At 47.4% G+C, this 16,145-nt stretch overlaps 1 protein-coding gene across 2 annotated transcripts in view; it reads right to left on the bottom strand.

The window, feature by feature from the left end:
- Positions 1-300: 300 nt before the first annotated feature.
- Positions 301-16,145, bottom strand: part of GRB10 (growth factor receptor bound protein 10) — a 133,551-nt gene continuing 117,706 nt past the window's right edge. For both annotated transcript variants that reach the window (XM_008056410.2, XM_008056411.2), the window contains 6 exons: positions 16,062-16,139; positions 15,029-15,145; positions 14,043-14,109; positions 13,734-13,821; positions 4,577-4,670; positions 301-3,296 (listed from right to left, as the gene is read on the bottom strand). In XM_008056410.2, the coding sequence (XP_008054601.1) occupies positions 3,150-3,296; positions 4,577-4,670; positions 13,734-13,821; positions 14,043-14,109; positions 15,029-15,145; positions 16,062-16,139 (591 nt within the window). In that variant the 3' untranslated portion in view covers positions 301-3,149. The remainder of the gene's footprint in view (positions 3,297-4,576; positions 4,671-13,733; positions 13,822-14,042; positions 14,110-15,028; positions 15,146-16,061; positions 16,140-16,145) is intronic.

Raw genomic sequence — 16,145 nt, 5'->3', positions numbered from 1 at the left:
CAACCGTTTACGAGTTTCTTGAGGTCTCTGTTAAACCTGTGTGGATATCTGACTGCCTCTGACACCTTCTGAGATCTGTGATTCCTGCGGGGGCAGAGAAAGAACGAGGAGGGCCAGCTGAGACTCTGGTGTTTCACTAGGGTTGAGCGTGCTTGTGTATGAACAGCTCTCAATTCCCTGTGCTAGTTTCTAGCTGGGAGTAAAAGTCGCCATTAATACCCTAAGTCATTTCCAAAGGTGTGTAGTGGATGACCAGCCCAAGTGTTTCAAAATATCGACACAGACATGACAAGCAATAGAAAATGTAGAACACTGTATTAATGTTTATTTCTAATGACAAGAAACAGAACATCAGTCCCTTATTTGTACAAAAATACCTGAAAGTTTACAATTAGGTTCACGAGCCAAAGAGCTATGTACAGAATGAAGCAAAGCACATGGGGTAAAGGTTTTGTCTCTTGATTAATACCTTCTGCATTCCCTGAAAACGTTTACACGCCAGGCCATTGACAGTCACTGCCGCTTGTACTGTGACATCACAAATCTACCAGCGGCTCATCCCGCCCCCAGGAAGGCGCAGCCATCAGTCACACCGTCAGGTATTAAGTGCAGAAAAGAGAAGACAAAACATCTAGGCTGAGGCACATGTTTCTTCAAGGTTTAGCAAACAAAAGAACATTCTGGAACTCTAACACCTAATGTAACAGAGCTTACCTATTAACTTCTAATAACCAAAGCGTTTGGCGTTTTCCTTCTCAACTTCGTCCCGGTTGCTACATGGAGTTTTCGTGTAGGAAAGAAAATCACAGGCAGAGATACAAAGTCAACAGGCTTCAAAACAACCCTGAGCTGTCCCCTTTACATTCATGTCAATTAAATACAAAAATAAAAGTCAAATGTCCTTCCGGCCCCAGTCTGCGGGACTCCTTGTGTTCAGGTGGAATTCCCAGCTGCCTGGCCGAGGCCGTGAGCTGGGCCTGGGGATGTCTGCCGCTGCACGCAGGCGGCTACATTCTCCAACAATTCACTTCGGCTGGGAAAGTACAAAAGACTACGTCAAACCGGCTACATACAAAACTGTGAATCAGAGTCAAGCTTTTGTTCTCCTTTTAAATAAACACATATTTATAAATATGAAATACTGCAAATACTAGCTGACTACTGGAGAGAGGTGTGAGAGAGGGATTAGACACTGGTGGGACTGGTCTACGGACACTGGAAAAAAGACCCTAGTGCTGTGTTTCCTAGGGAAAGCTCTACCTCAAGCCAGTGAAGAGAAAGGTCTTGTGGTCTAACTGCAGTGTCCGTCCCTACAGGGACGCTCAGTGAAGCGTGCTGCCAGGTGTGAACTTGGGAGTTACCTCACTGTCAATGATTCGAAAGATTAACTGGCTGCATAAGGGAGAAGATGCAGTTGAGCATTTATGCTCAAAAACACGCTTAGTGAGAAGATTCTCCGCTGGTGTCAGTAGACCTTCCAGGGAACACAACTAGAGTGTAAACCACAATGCAGTGTGTTTCCATCCCGCAGACTGACTTCCAGCGGATGAGCCCGACCGAGACTCAAGATGCGTCTCCCCCAAACCATGGAGGTCAACTGAGGAGTGGAGCACTTCAGTGAGTTGGGTTTTGGGCTGTCTAGTGGCTGGCACAGATTGAGAGGAGCCCGCCAGGCACTGTCTTGGAAAAGGAAGTCATGTTCTCACCACAGTAGTCTGTGTGCTTGTCGAGGGAGTCCTTTCTGCTTTGCAGGGGGGTCAAAGGTATAGCAATGGCCACTCTCACACCTGAAAACTGAACTAAGGGGACGTGACAAAGGGTGCCGCCTGCAGAACAGAGGGGACCAAGGGACGACTCAAGCCACGATCTGACACACATCCCAGAGTGGGAAGCAAGGGTTGTGTTGCTAAAACTCTCTTTTGTGTCCACAGCTACCGTGAGGTACTTCTGACCCTAAGCCAGCAGAGGGGAGCCTCTCACTGCTCTGTCTGCACTGGCTCACGGGGTTTTCAGCAGGATGGAGGTCATCAAGCAAGATCTTCAAATGGCAGCCTGTGCCCTACTGCAACGGTTCCTTGTCTTTGTTGCCATGGAAACCCCTGGGACACAGCCACAAAGCTAACTAGGTGCCGTTTTCTTTTCAGATCCTTGGATTCCCCAAGGGACGTCAGCCGTGAAACGACTCACGCCCCTGTGGCAGGGCTAAGGCAGTGATCATTCTAGAACAGGCTGAAGGCTGTAAGCACCCCAGATGGACTACGCGGCACCCGCTGCTGGCAGACAGCGGGAGCCAGGAGTATCTCCAGAAGGCTGGCCCATGTCCATCTAGAGGTGAGGCCGGTCAGTCCTGCTATGTTATGGGACAGTGAATTTTCCAAAGAAATAGTCTCCTGCACCGTGGAGGACAAGACACGCTAATAACAAAAGGTTCTGACATTTGAGCATAGAGAAACGAGGAACAGACTGTGGTTGCTTGGCTGAGTCCACAAAACATGCCAAATGCCTGCCACAGCTGACACCTTTTATTTTAACAAAAAGCTTTTCAAGTATACTGGGAAGGGCCGGGTGATTTGTAACATGGGAGCTGAGTCCTCACTGTGGTCACGGCAGAGAGTGTGATCACCCTCTGGAAACACTTGGGGACTCGCATTCGGTCTGAAGTCTGCCCACATGAAACTCTTTGTCTTACATGAGTTGAAAAGCCACATTTCCCTCCTCTCATAGGCTGAGTACAATATTGAAAACAAAGAAGGAGTGCAAAAAAGTGATCAATACAAAAAAGTAAACATATCAGTTTTAATTGTCAAGATTATTCCAGGGCAAGAGTTCACTTCCAATCACTTCTGTCTGGTTCTTGTTCCGAAGTGGCCCAGCCAAGATGATCATTCCAGTTTATTCTCAAATTTGCGCTGGATCTTCTGTGCCCTCCCCAATTTGGCAGACACGGAGGGAGGCGGTCCTGCTGTTTCCTCAGCAACAAATTGTTATTAAGTCCAAACACAAGTCAACCTTGGTCGATCGGCACCAAACAAACCGTCTCCCTCCGAGTCCCCGGGTGCAGACAGACGTTTACTCTTCACCAATGTACAGACCTCTTCTTCATTCCAGTGTTAGCTTCCTCCAGGCTTCAGCTGAGAGCACATCTGAGGTCATAAGGCCACTCGGATACAGTGGTGCTTGAGTTTGCAAGGCAGGACTCCTTTGTTCAGCTGGTAGAAGTCGACCAGCTGGATCAGGTCGGAGAATTTGGTGTTCCCATCATCCAGGCTGAAGAACGTCTGCCCATCGTCCTCACACTGGAGAGACACAAGAACACTTGCTCGGTTAGAAATCCTGACCTCCATGGACAAAGCAGGGCTGTGGTCAGCAGAAGCTTTGGCTGCCCACGGTTTGGTTCTTCCGGGACACACCTGGAGTCAGCAAGGTGGGCTAGGAAAGACGAGGGGTGGGAAAGTCGGGAGCAGAGTGTTTATGCTGGGGCTGCCATGCCCTGAGTGAGTGATGAGTGCTGGGTGGTAGTGGAGACTGCTGGGACGGCTGGCTCTCCAGCTCCCCTGAGGTGGTTGACGAGAAGAGTTGTAAGTGGCTCCCAGCTCACCTGGCTCATGGGAATTAAGTGCACTAGGTCACGCATAAGTTCTCACCACACACTGCATGCCCCACAGAGGGTGCATAGACCTGGATCTTTGCTACATAACCTCAGGCTGCCTCTGCAAGGCTGCAAGGTTCACTTTGCTTTCATGAGGAAGCAACTGCTAGATTACTATGAGGGATCAACAAGATTATGCAGGCAAAGCATCTCTTTTAGGGCCTGGAATATGTGGCAGCTCTTTTTACTAAAAGGAGGAATGCCACACTGTGGCCGAGCAGGAACGACATTCCTCCTGTCTCCCTGAACTCCGTGAGTTTACACTCGATGACTGCCCTACAGTGCAGAATGAGACAATCACCCCGCCTGCTCACATGGAATGTGTCAGCTTTTAGCCTTGGCTGATGAGCGGATGTAGAACGACTTGGCTCTAAAGCCATGGCTACAGCCAAGCGTACCTCCCACTGCTTGCTTTCACGTGCTGCGAGATTTTGTGGTTCAGTCCCACGTTACTTTTCTACACTGTAGGACTGGGGGTTACTGGGAAGAACAGCATCACCTACTCTGCCCACCACAAAATACATTTCTGTTTTATGTTTTAAGCTAGAACTACAATTCCTGGGACAAGAATATACTGCAGTAGGAAACACAAAGGGTTGTGAACATGCCGCTTTTCCTTGAATAGTAATTTCTGTTTGCACATGATGCCTGAAAAGCCTGGGCTCAGCCCTGGACTTGGCGCCTTTCCCCAGACTGGTGCAAAGCAAGGTGCTGCAGGCTGTTCGCTTCACTTTCCTCCTCTGTAAAGTGGGTGCATCAGAACACGCCAGGAAGCCAGTGACGGCATGCCTGTTTGTCGTAGCATGCTGCCTCCTTTCGATCACAAGAGCTAACCACGAGGCCCACGGCTGCCTCGTGAAAACTGCATTAAGAATGAAACCAAAACAACACACACATAAGGCATGGTCTGAAGATGTCAATACTTACTGGTAAAATCTGGAAATTTTTAATTTTCTGGTGATGACACAGTGTGAGTACAAATGCCTTTGGATTACTCTGGCTGTCACGGAGGAGAAAAAGCCTGGGGAATGGAAAACAATTGATTGCTCAAAATTTTGAAAATCCAGAACGAATCTCACACACACACACACACACACACACACACTTTCCCAGTCCCTCTGACGAAACAGGCGTGGAGCTGCCATGCTTCAGTGCTCTGGCATCTGGGTGGCCTTTAGCAGCAACAGCACAACAGCACACTTGGCACCCGGATGGCAATTTTGAATTGTCACCCTCCCTTGGAAGAAGCTAGGGCTCTCTGGGGACACGCCTGACTCCAAGCCAGGGCTCTTAGGGGACATGCCTGACTCTAAGGTAAGAAAACTGCAGGGTGAAGCTGGAGTGTCCTGTCCAGAGAGGCAGGAAGTGCTCAGACACTAGCAGGAACACATGAGACACAGGGCAGGCTGTTCAAACCTGGCGCCAAAGCGAAGAGCAGAAGTAATCGACTAAGCTCCAGTATGGAAAGTCATGAGTCTATACTGGCATTTGTAAACAAATGAGCAAAATATGAATAGGGGAGAAGGAAAAACTCCTCCTCAGAGAAGAATGTCAGTCTAATAAACTAAGGAATGGTGCACTAAAAACCAGCCCTTGGCAATGACCGTTGCAACGATTAACTGAGGGGAAGATCTTCAATGCCAAAACTAGCAGACCAAAGTCAGATGAGAAGCAGAATGTTTCATGGCATCAAAATATCATACTTCTAACACTGATTACAAGGTGGAACGCAGTAGCTTTTCAATAGAGAAGCCTGGTCAATACCATCTGTACCAAGTGTTCAAATTAACACCACCAGGAAGGAGGTATCTTGGCCTGGGGGCCTCCCAAGAGGATGCACTGAAGATGAGGCTGCACTGAAGATGAGGCTGCATCATCACTCTTTAGGGCTCCTGCCAGGAAGGCATAAGTTGAACCTGATCACAAGCAACAGTCTCTGCCAGTTCGAGACACATCCATGAGAACTAGCTTCTACTCCCAGCAAGAGGCAAGTCTGGGAAAACATGCTGGGAAAGCAGAATATTCAGCACCTAGGGTTTTTTTTTTTTTTTTGCTATAAAGAAGGCAATTAGAACCACTGGTAAAACTAGATTAAATAACAGAACCGCATCCATGTTAATTTCCTGTTTTTTTTTTTTTTAAATCACAGTACTGCTTTTACGTAAGAGGAGTCTTTGTCGAAAACTTTTCATTGAAGTAACTATGATTAAAGTAACCTCATGCCACAACTTATTCCCAAATGGTTCAGAACTAAAAAATAGTTGAGAAGGATGATAAAGTAGATGTGCTATGATGTTAACGCAGTGGTATCTGGGTGAAATGTGTGCAGGCACTCATACTGTTACACTCTTTTTTTTTTTTTTTTTTTGAGTTGGTGTCTCACTCTGTCTCCCAGGCTGGAGTGCAGTAACACACTCATGGCCACAGCAGCCTCAACTTCTGGGCTCAGGTGATCCTTCCGTCTCAGTCTTCCACGTAGCTAGAACTACAGGCGCGCGCCACTATGCCTGGCTAATTTTTTGATTTATTGTAGAGACGAGGTCTCACCAAGCTGCCCAGGCTCGTCTCAAACCCCTGGACTCAGGCAATCCTCTTGCCTCAGCCTCCCAAAGTGCTGGGATTACAGGCTTGAGCCACCGTGCCCGGCTTGATGTTATTCTCAAAACCTTTTCTATAGCCTTGCAATTATTTAAAAATAAAAAAAATGTTAAATTAGAATAGCAAAAAGAAGTATCATACTGTTGCTTTTACATGAACAAAACTGGAATTAGCTGAAAGATGGACAGTCATATATAAAAAAGGAAGAGAAAAAAGTCCCACAGCCCTACACTGAACTACCAAGAAAAAATGGCCTGAGAAAGAACACACTTCAAAGATTCTTGAAACCAAACCAATCTATTTCTAGATTGTAATGTTAAGATGGAAAGCAATTAAACAAGACTAGAAAATCCTGTGCTGAAATGGTAAAACAGATATGTTTGACTACAGGACTTCTCAGGGCCTTTAAAATGTGAATATTCATTGTGACCTTCTAAGGGGCTCCAGCATGAAGTTTTCCAATCCTACCTGAGTATGACACCCCTATCCCATCTTTTTTATATATCATTTTGTAGGTCTCGTGTTCTTTAGAATACACTTTGGGACCAACTAGAATGGAATTCTATGGTTTTCTTGGCCAGGCTGGAGGAGACAGTATTCAGAATCCCAGACCCTGTTGTGGAATTCGGCCCCCGGAGGGAGAGAGGCTGAGGAGACCCTGTCCCTCTCCTGGCAAAGGGGCGTGCCAGGCAACTCTGTTTACCTCAGAGAGTCATGTCATTCTAAGGAAAAACCACATCGCGTCGCATCGGGAATGTGCAGGCTCTGGCTCCAATTAGCAGAGGTATGAGGGCCTACCCATCTCATCTGGTACCTTACCCCTACCTGCTGTCACTTCTGTAGATGGGAAGCTACAGACAAGAGCAAAGGACACATGACCGAGCCACTCTCCCCTGAGCAGGGCAATCCCGCCCGAGAGGAGTGACCCAGCCCGGGGGAACCAGGGGCCGGCCCGAAGAAGGCTCAGTTACACAGGCAGAGCCTGAAGTTGCAAGTCTGAGACCTCACAGAGGGTGGGAAGGGTGGAGCTTGGAGTCAGCAAGAACCCTGGATGTGTCCCTTAGCCGCTTCCAATTGGGCGCCTTGCCTTCTCAGCCTCAGTTTCTTCATCTGTGCAAGGGAGAGAGCACATCTCCTGCAGGCTGTGGGGAAGGCAGTGGCTGAGCACACATGCCCCGTGCGCCACAGCAGCAAATCACACTTCGGTATCTCACCCACAGACCGTCATGACCAGGGGCTGCTCAGGGCACGGCAGTTACAGGAAAGGCGCCCAGCGAGGCCCGGGCATGCGCCGTGGCTGGAACCGGGTCCAGAACTTGTGACCGTGACCCAGGAGGGAAGTGGCGGCACCAGTGCACGTTCCCACCTTTCCTGAGAACCGACATCAGGGTCAGTGTGCGCCCTGGTCCCTTCACAAGAGAATGAAGCAGTGCCTGGGTCAAGGCGCATGGGACGTTTGTGGGCAAGGCACTACAGAGGGTGTTTTACGCATGCCTTCACTCATTGGGTCCTCACAGCGACCCTGCTAGCCCTCATTTTACAACAAGGGAACCAGGGCACAGAGAAGTGAGGCAGCTTCCCTGGTCACACAGCAAATCATGGAGGCATCGCCCAGCAGGAAAAGCAGGTGAGAAGTGAGTGTATTCCTCTCACACAGGTGCTGTGCGAGTCCCAGGACAGCACCCTCCCTCTACCTTTGGGGGAAGAGAAAGCTTCCAAGAATGCACCATCTTGCTGAGGGGGTTTCCCTCCCCCCAGGGGAGGCGTGTGGATGCTAATGGAAGGACTGCACAGACAGAGAGTGCAGGGATGTCACCTGGGACGGTGGAAGGACCAGGGCCGGACCGTGAGTGTCAGCCTGGGGGGGTTGAGCATCCATAGGTCAGGAAGGGGATAAGCAGGGGCCATGGAAGGGGTGGGCAAGAGGGGCTGATTGGCGGAGGGGGCTACAGAGCTAGATTTGCCCTTGAAAGGACCGTTCTCTGGAAGGTTCAAAGATGGCTGTGGGAGGCAAGACAGAGAGCAGGCGGTGAACTCAGTGTAGGGCTGGTGGGCCGAGTGCGCGCACACACGTGCACATATACACACGTGGAGATGCACACACATGTGCACATGCACACACACATGGTCACTGAATGAGCAGGGGCAGGGGCCGCCTGGATACTGGGATTAATGAAGGCATCAGGCTTACCGAAGCCTCCGATGTTGCTTTCTTTTTCGCCCTGCTTCTTTCTAACTTCCTTCCTATTCGAGACTGAAGCTATAGGAAATGCTGTGTCATAACATCTGTCAAGAATCTTGCACTATCTTTGAAAGTGGTTTGCTTTTCGTTGTTGTCTGACTCTCTAAATTGGCTTGCCTTCAACATCTCTGCATGGATCGGTAAAGATTATAAATGGATAATTTAATTTACCCTGTTTTGCAAACACATTTCCTCCTTAAGCCCGGGAATTAGAGGAAGATGCACCATCCCTGTGACAACGCCCGGACTGGTCCCATTGTCTGCATTTTGGTGTTTCGTTAGTGCTCCAGCAGCCTAACATGGGAGCTGGAAACGACAGCCTGAGAGACAACAGCAACTCCAGGGGGAAAGAGAGAAACTCTGACTTACACATAAGACAGGCAAGACCAGCAGGGTTTCTCTGGGGGGATAAAAGGTACAGAGGTGATGCTCCTATCTCCTTACAAGTCTGAGAAGACAGAAGCCTCCCTGGCTGGGATTCTGTCCCAAGAAAAGTAGAAGGACGAACATACTTGGGGCAAAAAAAAGCTGACCCACAATGCACTAGGTCGGCCCAGGCTAACAGGTATGCAGGCACCCCCACCCCCACCCCAGGAGTAATCTTTTTAATCCAAGGCGGACCAGAGTGGGCCTTGTCTCAGGGTCACTCAGGAAGCATCTTCAAACATACATGCCCCTCTCCCAGAGAGTCCTCCCTTGTGCCTTCCTCCCAGGATTCAAAATTGTCTGCTCCTCAGGGATGAGGACACACCATCACTGCCCGGGCCTTGGGGAGGTCGCTTGGTGACCCCAGCACCAGAGGAAGCCCTGTGAACCTTCCCCTCCCAGCAGCTTATGAGCCCTGGGCTTTCTCGGGATGAGCCCCACTGACCACACGATGAGCAGAGTCACCCCCGACACTCTGAGACCCACTTGTGATGTGGCTCAGGGCTACTGAGGGTACAGCCTATAGCAAAACCCGAGGAACACGGACATCTCGACTCAAAAATGCTAGAGAAAAACACAGTTCAAACGTTAGGCTTTCCCCTCCTTAGGCATGCCAGAAAATCTGAAGGAAAAACATGCTTTTTTACAGCTAGAAGAGAAGTCATTTCTAGTGCTTGGACTATACTCTATGATAAAGGAGACATATCATGTAAGGAGTTTTGAAACAGTTTTATAGCCACATGAAAAACAAAATAAAATTAGACGCATTCTTTACACACATGACACATGAGGATAAATGATTCCAAATGCATCTGGGATCTAAACAAATGCTAAACCTCAGCCCGAAATGAGTAAGGAAGAAAGAAAGGAAGGAAGGGAGAGGAAAGACAAACCCCTCTAAGATTTAGGAATGGGAAAAACAAAGATACGTACAACTCTAAAAGACAGGTTAGAAATGGGCAAAAGATATAAACAGCTCAGAATTGCTCAAAGAAATACAAACAGCCCTCAAACAGCCTCCTTCACGACAGTGTGTCGATTATAGCTTTACTCTAGCCAGAAGAGGCCAGGGAAAGTCCCTCTCATCAGCCTCTAGTGAGAAGACTATGAGGCACAAACTCTGCGAAGGGGAATCTGGTGGTATTGCACAAGATTACACAAGCCTCACCTTCCCACCCAACAATCCGCTTCTAAGGACTTGCCAGCAAAGATACACTAGTACAATCACGAAATGATATAGCCCTGTTTGCCATAACGTAAGCCAGGAAACAACGTGAACATCCTTCCATAGGGGACTGATTTTAAAAGTGACGCTCCAGCTACATGAAAGAAAACCCATGGGTGGGAAAACCACGCGACCCTCACGCAGAGTCGGGAGTGAAAGGGGAATGCTGGCTTATAGTTCGCTCCCTTTGTTGGAGGAGGGGCAGACATGAAGACAAATACATTCTGCCTATAATTTTTAAACAGAAGTGACAGAAGGGCAAATAAGCACTGACAAAAAGATTTACCTACTGCAGGGGTGGGGAGGCAGACTGGAGACAACAGGTGCCCTATTTTATAGAGCTGACAGTAGAACCATGGGAATGTATTACATAATTCAAAAGGCAGCATTCAACCAAAAAGGAAGTAAATCAGAACCACTCACAAACACTAAACAGAAACGGAAACAAACCAACCCCTTACCAATGGTGGTGGCAGAGCTACAGAGAAGGATTACTTCTGGTGACTTCTCACGTATTCTAAGGTAACCTGCCTCAAATATCTCTTAAGGCTAACAGGACCACAAAGAAATCTCAATTCAGGAATCTTACTGAAGTAATATTAGTATTAATATTTTCAGGGTGTTCTATGTATATATTTACATATATACACATATGGATTAAGTAATTAAGTTAATGCCATTAATAACTGAGATCTTCAGAGTTAAAACAATAACAACAACAAAATCAAAGAAGTAAAAACCTCCAAAATCTCAAATTTGAATTGGCAATATCAACATGAACCCATCATTTAATTTTTGGTTTAAAAAACCCCAAAAAACTCTGTTAACTAAAAACACCTAAAGATTGTGGTCTCCAGATACCATTTTCTAGTAGAAAGACTCAGAGCTCCAGAGAGAAATGTGTCATTTGAACCTAATATATCTTGTCACCCTAGAAATCAGACACTATTCGTGTTGGGCCCAAAAAACTCAGGAACCAACTTGAAAGAGGCCCCACTGACCAATAAGGGGTAAATTGAGTGTCAAGAAGAATACCTTTATAGTGATAGTTTAACCAAAATGAAACCAACCAAACAGACAAAAAATGCACCCCTGATTTGCCACTAGTAGAAGACGGTAGAATATCAACTTGCTATTTTGAAAATCGATAAATAAAAGGGGAAAACCAAGCATTTGGCTACCTTTTCCAGGAAACCAAGTATTTGATGAAAGAAAGAATTTTAGCTCATAAAGGAAGGAATTAGAAATGGCCCTAATGAAATAAATACTAAACCTGGACAAGTTCACCAATGGTTGCCAAAATCACTCAGTGAATGGAATGGGAACCTACGAGGGAGGGCTCAGGCTGGCAACACCTGAACCCACTGCTCAGCCCTAAAGTGAGGGAGTAGACACTTGATGACTTCCCCCAGGCAGCTGGAGCACACAGCACCCTCTCCAACTCTCCACAAGAAATGACTGCATCTTAGCCTCTGACCAAGGCAGGTTAGCCACTGCAGTTTAGACATGCATAAGTTTCTTGCAGGCAGGTCTAAAATAGAACAGGGTAAGCGTTCAGACATTTTTCTTATCTGTGTGTGACCTTCACCTGACCAACCAGTATATCAGACCTGATCACATTGCGGGCTGGAATGTGGATGTAGCAGTACAGTAAATCACAAAAATAATAGGGAGTTACCCAAAACACAGACATAATGCTCTAAGAAAATCTCAAATTCAGTTAGGCAGTAACTGTCATTATTTAGAAGATCCTTGTGACCTTAAAAAGTTGAGGGATGGTCATCAAAACTCATGACTAGATACCCGAAGTCCACTGTTCTTAGTTTGTGGTTTGCTTCCTCATCATTGTAAATGTATATACTTAGAAAGTTTCCTGTCAGAGGCAAGCACGTGCCCTCTCTTAAGGCGACCCTGCTCTCCTTTGAGCATGTCTTTTTCTTTCTAATAACTTCTTTCTTAAACTATACTTTGAATTCGCTCTGAAATTCTTTTCTGTAGTGAAATCAAGAACCCACAGAGAAATACACTGCACCCCACCCAGCAATATCCCTATCATTCTCTAGGAATAAGGGAGACAGAAGAACATATCAAAGAAAACCACATATATGGAATTAGCAAATGATCTGTTTCTTCAACAAACAAAAGATAGTTTAAAAAAAAAAAAAAGGGAGTGGTGGGAAAACTACGATATATTCAAGGAGACTGAAGTGATCAGGTATATCAACCAAATGCAATTTGTGGGTCCTGAGTTAAATACATTCAATTCAATTTAAAAGACTTTTTCTGTGACAACTGAGAGAGTTTGAACATGGACTGGCTTTTAGGTAACACTAAGGAATTTTTTTATTTTAAGCATAATAATTATATTTAGTTACGTCAAAACAAAAGGGGCCTTAGGTTTTTAGAGACACGCACTGGAATATATTTGCGGGCAAAAATTTAGGACATCTGAAATTTCCTTTGAAACAGAAGAAAGAAGAGGAGGAAGAAGAAAAAGGAACAAGAAAGAGGAGGAGGAGAAAACATGGGAAAGGGAAGAGATGAGATAAGATTAGCAAACTGTGGAAGCTGGGAAATAGGCAAATGAGGGTTCATTATACTCTTCTCTCTTATGTAAATTTGAAAATTCTACAACAAAACTTTTTGTTTAGATGAAGGACAAAAGGATTGCTCTTTGAGTTTAGCAGCTTCTAAGAAACCTTTTTTTTTGAGCAGACAGACCCAGTGTGGGACAGCTCCCACAAGGAAATGGACCAGGGCATCTAACCAACTTCATCAGGGATGTGATTCTGTGGGAAGCACTAGCGCTCTATATTGTCAGCCTGCTGTGGAAACTGGGCCCCCACGTCCCTGTACCCATACCCTGACTAGTTCCTTCTCACAGTCAAGCTGAGTGTGGCCTTGGAATTTGCTTTGGGCAATGGGACAGAGGCCAACATGATGCAGAGACTTGAGAAGTCTTATGCAGGTCTACTGGGGTCCAATCTCTCTTGCTGCTCTTGGGAGCCCTAACACAGCCACAGTGTACATGATCCTAGGGTAACCTGCTGCAGACATGTGCCGAGTCACCCGTCACCATGACTGACAGCCAACACCATCCACCAGGCATGTGATTGAAGCCATCCTGGACTGGCCAAGCCCTGCTGAGCTAGTCCAGGTGAGAAGGGAAACTCAACCACTCAGGTGTGAGATAAAATTTATCTTTGTTGTTTTAAGCCACTAAGGCTTGGGGCTGTTTGTTCTCTCAAGAGCTACCTCATATAGTGCATAAATCAAGAGGTGTAGGCAAAATTTTTTTTCTTCATTTGCCCACTGCCTTATGAAGACAGAACAGTAAGCTTGTGTTCTTCATCTGTTCAAATGTCATCTAAAAGGTAGAGGATAATTATAGGAAAAGTATAGACAGACAGGGATTAGAATCGCTTTCTGCCCCCACTAGCTGCGCAAAAGTCCTGTGCACCACTTATACCTAGAAGGAGCCTAATTTTCTCCTTCTAAGATGAGGATAAAACTATTGTCTACCTTGCAAACAGAATATTCACCCAGCACAACAGAGCCTCAACAGACAGCATGTATAGGTGGTGGTTCCTTACCCATCCACGAGCCCTTGCTGCTTAATGATCCGGTGGGATTCCTCCCTGGAGATCCTCCCGTGAAACCAGTGCTGTGTCCTGTGGATTACTGTGGGGGGAAGAGAAGAGGACAATAGCATGGTGACAACTCTGCTGAATGGCTCCTCTGACAGCCAACTGTCACAAATTTGGAGTCCCCGACTCCCCCAGCAACACCTCTCACGGTATCCTCTGGGCATGGGCAACCTTGTGAGGCTTAGGGAAGGTGGGAGGTGGAGGCTGTTTGATTTTCTTTAGGTTCAAAAATACCAGGCAACATGGTGTGTTTACCTGTACTTAGGGTGGAAGGGTGGAGGGGACTTTGGCTACCTAGGATATTCATCCGTGTGCTTCGCTTCTGCAAAAGAAATCCCCAAGTTAGCACTGAAGACAAGAAATCAACACACCAGCAAGTCACCCGATATGTGCAACTTCAGGGCAGGGCACTGGGCAGAATAACTGACTAGGACCACCTGGGTCCTCGCCCCACCTGAAGCCTCATCTGACCACTGAGAATGAAGAGCTTATGGGTCTCAGTTGTTAAAAACAAAAATATCCTAGTATATATTACTAGCCATCCCAGTACTGAAGCAGAGATGCACGTTTCTCACAAGGAAGGCATGATAATAAAAGTGCTACAAATATCCTGAAGAATCTTGGGAGAAACGCATGAGCTTTTCTATTAAGCTCAAGCAGTTCTCAACAAACTGGTCTCTGAAATTCATGGGCTTGGGACGTCTTCGTTCTGCCCATCCTCTGAAGCTAAAGTATGGAGAATGCTGTCCGGGACAGAGCCCAGGAGGCTCATGTTTTCCACACCTTCAAGTCTCAGGAGAACTTGGAAGCTGGGTGATAGTCTCCCCACTGGAGAGGAAGAACATGAGCCTTGGAGGTGAGGGACCTGTTGAAACCTCTAGGCTGCTGGTGGTAGAGCCATGAGCTGATCGCCTGGAGGCCTCACTCAGGCCTGGGCGCTGCAGTTCACCAGCAGAGCAGGTCTGCATGTGCGCCAAAGAAGAGGGCAGTAAGCTCAGCTCCCCTCTTCTGTCCCTTCCACAAAAGCCCGGGGACAGAGGCGGCCGAGGAAGCCTGGGCGCTGGCAAAGCAGAGGTGCCCAGAAGTGTCAAATGCTCCCTATAGCTGAGAACTCAGATGCCCCTGCTGTTCATGCCACCCCCTTGCCAACACACCACAGAACTCTTCCTTTGGGAGAAGACCAAGCAAGTGGGGCTCCTACCACGAGGGAACCTCTCCAGGTGGGCTGGGTACGGCCTTACCCTCCAGGCGTGGCCCTCCTCCAGGGCTGCACTCTGGGCTTCGGCTGGATTATCTATCACGCGTCCTGTTTGCCCAGAAAAATCCATTGCCACAAGGGAGTTCTCAGAGACACTGCGCTGGAAAGGAAAGGCCACAGGTTGTTAAACGCAGGGAAATGCTCGCATGAGACAGTCCTAGAGACGGTCAGGAAAGAGCGAGAGAGAGGCCCCCTTTGCCACCTCTGAATTCTCTATGTTGTAGGTGGAACCTCACTGGTTCAGATTGAAAATGCAGTGGCCAGAGGGCCCCTAAGCTAAAGACGACTTTTTTTTGTTGAAAAAAGAAGAAATATTCCAATCCTCTGAGTATTCGAACTACTGGTGAGGACATTTGGCATCAGTATGGTTTGGACCTGACCTGCACTAAAACACAGCAAGGAGATGGGATATCAAGGATGAGCACGGGCCTCACCAACATTCTTTCTAGGTTTGAGTGCAGGGAAGCACATGCCTCTTTCCGTGGCCTTATTTGGCATCTCCTTGGGACAGACACTGAAGGATCTTTAAGTTTGCATCTAAGAGGATGCAGTGCTTCTGTCCTTTGGAGGAGTAAAGGACACGCTGAGAAAAGAGGAGTGATGACGATCTCTCAGTCCTCGCCAGGACTGCCTGGAGCATGATGGTGGACAGACTCCATGGATCCCACGGCTTAAGGAACAAAATCCAAAGGTAAGAAAGGCAGTGCCTCACCAGAGCTGGAAGCTGCCATGACACTTTTGAGCAATTAAAGAGAGTCATCCCCCTCAACAACCTGGAGGGAGATGCAGAGATGGAAGAAGGATGATAGGGGAATTTGCTCCCCAGTCACCCCGTTGAGACTACAAAACCCGTCTCCTGGGAAATGGAATGGCATGGGCCAGGCTGGCCTCCCTGAAATGCGCACACTCTTCCTGAAGTTTCTCTGGGTCACCTTGTGTGACTTGAGATGACCACAACACGTGTGGATACAGCAGCGGGAGAGGCACTGTACTTCTGCAGGTCCTGGCTTACTCACCACTGGTGTCGAGAACGGAGACAGCAAGGCTTTCCTCTGCTGAGGGATCCGGTAGTTCTGGTAAAGGAGCATTCCATACTGCAG

The sequence above is a fragment of the Carlito syrichta genome, unplaced genomic scaffold (genome assembly GCF_000164805.1).
Source record: "Carlito syrichta isolate Samal-C Ts95f unplaced genomic scaffold, Tarsius_syrichta-2.0.1 Scaffold302352, whole genome shotgun sequence".
Taxonomy (NCBI): Eukaryota; Metazoa; Chordata; class Mammalia; order Primates; family Tarsiidae; genus Carlito; species Carlito syrichta.
Note: the sequence above shows the minus strand (reverse complement) of the source record. Positions and strands in the feature narration are given on the sequence as shown.